At 50.9% G+C, this 2,292-nt stretch overlaps 2 protein-coding genes across 2 annotated transcripts in view; one reads left to right on the forward strand and one right to left on the reverse strand.

The window, feature by feature from the left end:
- Positions 1–294, forward strand: part of H257_19354 (hypothetical protein) — a gene marked incomplete at its 3' end in the record, with an annotated part of 5,337 nt that extends 5,043 nt beyond the window's left edge. The window contains exon 3 of the mRNA XM_009848500.1: positions 35–294. Coding sequence (XP_009846802.1) covers positions 35–294 — 260 coding nt within the window. The remainder of the gene's footprint in view (positions 1–34) is intronic.
- A 37-nt stretch (positions 295–331) lies between these two features.
- Positions 332–1,651, reverse strand: H257_19355 (hypothetical protein). The gene has a single exon (XM_009848501.1). It carries the CDS (start codon positions 1,587–1,589, stop codon positions 513–515), a length of 1,077 nt encoding a protein of 358 aa, XP_009846803.1. The 5' UTR covers positions 1,590–1,651; the 3' UTR covers positions 332–512.
- Between the last annotated feature and the right edge of the window lie 641 nt (positions 1,652–2,292).

Raw genomic sequence — 2,292 nt, forward strand, 5'->3', positions numbered from 1 at the left:
TCCGACGACCACGCCACGTGGAGCCACGTACCAGCTATGCAATTTGACACGGACCTGGCGTTCCATCGCTCTCACGACCTCGCCATGGACGACAACGTCAAGATCAATGGCGGATGCAACGACACTTATCCAGCCGCGGTGTATGCAATTGAAGTGGCGGTGACCCCCACGACCTCGGGCGTCGCCATCCGTGCAGCGTACGATCGATCGCGAACCGACCAAGTGGCCGTCCGCAGGTTGGTTGCGACCATGGCCTCGTACTTGCACGAATGGGACCACTCGTTGCGTCAATAGATATCAGCAATAAATACAAAAACATATTTAAAGTACTCTACGTTCAGCCGAAGTATACACTTGCTGCATTCAACCTATAACTAAGCTGGATGTCCACGATGCTGGCAAGATTTCCAATGGACATCCTGCCGCAATGTAGTACATACAGTACTTGTATTATTGTTATGAGACCCAGTCCACAGCGTCGGCTGACTATTCATTACCCAAGTCGCAAACTTTTACTGCTTGGATTCCTTGAGCGCCATCGCCCACGACAAAGTCGGCTGGATCGAATTGCCCTCCACCACTGTGTACGACATCTGCCCTGCAAACATGACGCTCTTGTGCTCGACGCCGTTGTCGTCGATCGTCACGTCCACTGTGAGGTATCCTGGCGCCACGTCATCAAGGTCCACGACTGGAAACTCACAGGTCGTTTCTTCGCCCCACGACCGAATCACGCGCTCGTCCCCTTGCCACTTGCCGTCGACGTCAAACACGGAAAACACCGTGATCCACCCGCTCAGGAAGCTCGGGCCTGACCCGCCGCCACCCTCCGTGTGGCAAATGCGCTGCCAAAATGCCACGTCTGGCTTGTTCTGGGCTGCCGCCACGAACTGGTCCAGCACAGGGGCCAGCAACGCGTGCCACTTGGTTGTGACGTCGCCAAAGGTGGCCAGCTTGTCCACTCGACAGCGAATGGCTTCCCAATCGGCCGCAGTTCCAAGCAAGGTCACGCTGGGCAGGCCACACATGAGCATCATCTTGTACGTAAAGTACTTCTTCATGGAAGCCATCATGACCACACTGCCCACGATGCGGTCGTGGTCTGTCGTGGTCGTGAACGCAGGCAGTACCCACTCGCCCAGCGATGGATCCACGAGGTGTTCCTTCATCTTCAAGATTAAATGCGTCGCGAGACGACCGTAGTTGGCTGTGTGCAACGAGCCCACGGCCCGCACAACCAGTTCCTTCGTGCCTTCTTGGTGTTTGACCAAACTGTGCCGCACCGCCTCGGCATTCCCGTTCACAAACAGGCCGAATTGCGTCATGATGGCGAGCCAGACATCGTCAGGACGCAACACGAGGTGGTGGTGCTCGTTGTAAGCACGGACAGCGCCCAACACGAACCCGTTGGCGGACGGAATCAACGAGGCGCCGTGGATGTTGGGCGACGACTGCAGGATCTCCCCGCAGCCTTCTTCCTTGTATTCTTTGCGCGAAGTCACAGCATGGCCTTCCTTCCCCTGGGGTTTCTCCCACTCGCGGTATTCATACGTGTTGGCTTCGACGGGGGACACAACAAATGTGGCCATGTGCGCAAACTCTTAGCAATTGCAAAATGGCTTTGGTGCTGATGATCAACTTTGTGGGACAAGGTCGCATGCACATTCTCTGTAAAGACCAACGTTCTGACAATTTGACTGTATTAATAGTACCAACATGCGCCTTTGACGTACAGTAGCTAATATTCGTCTAAAACCTGTATACTTCAATCAAGAGAAAAAATGATCCAGAAATTTCATTGCGATTCTCTGTACTGAGTACTGGTATATTTATTTACCTATATATTCACTTAAGTACGCCTAAGAAGAACGTCAAAATATCCTAATACTAGTACTTAGACGTACTTAAATAGCCTTAGGGACTTTGAGTCATTTTTGGGTAAATAATTCCCGGCTAACTATAATAGTACGGAGTATTTCAAATAGATTCATTTCCCTACGAAATATTCCCTGAGAGCAAAAGTTCCACTCAATTCTCGTCAGAATATTACATTAGTGGAAAAAAGTCGGACAGGATATACAGGAACCAAGTGATCGTCGGACCGTTTGTCCGACTTTCTTGTTCGTTGTAATATTTATTATATACAAAAGCGAAGTCAAAACCAGACCCGAGAAATTAACAGAAGAAAGTCGGACCGAATGTCCTGTATCCATTGATTGGTTAAAAGTGCAATGACCTTGGCAGGTGAACAACATAAAGTTTTGCCTGCAACCCGCCAGCTAGCAACGACAG

The sequence above is a fragment of the Aphanomyces astaci genome, assembly GCF_000520075.1.
Source record: "Aphanomyces astaci strain APO3 unplaced genomic scaffold supercont1.514, whole genome shotgun sequence".
Lineage (NCBI taxonomy): Eukaryota > Oomycota > Saprolegniomycetes > Saprolegniales > Verrucalvaceae > Aphanomyces > Aphanomyces astaci.

What these genes read in the sequence shown, in the direction of transcription:
- H257_19355 (XM_009848501.1), bottom strand. Translation starts at nt 1,589, where the DNA reads ATGGCCACATTTGTTGTGTCCCCCGTCGAAGCCAACACGTATGAATAC.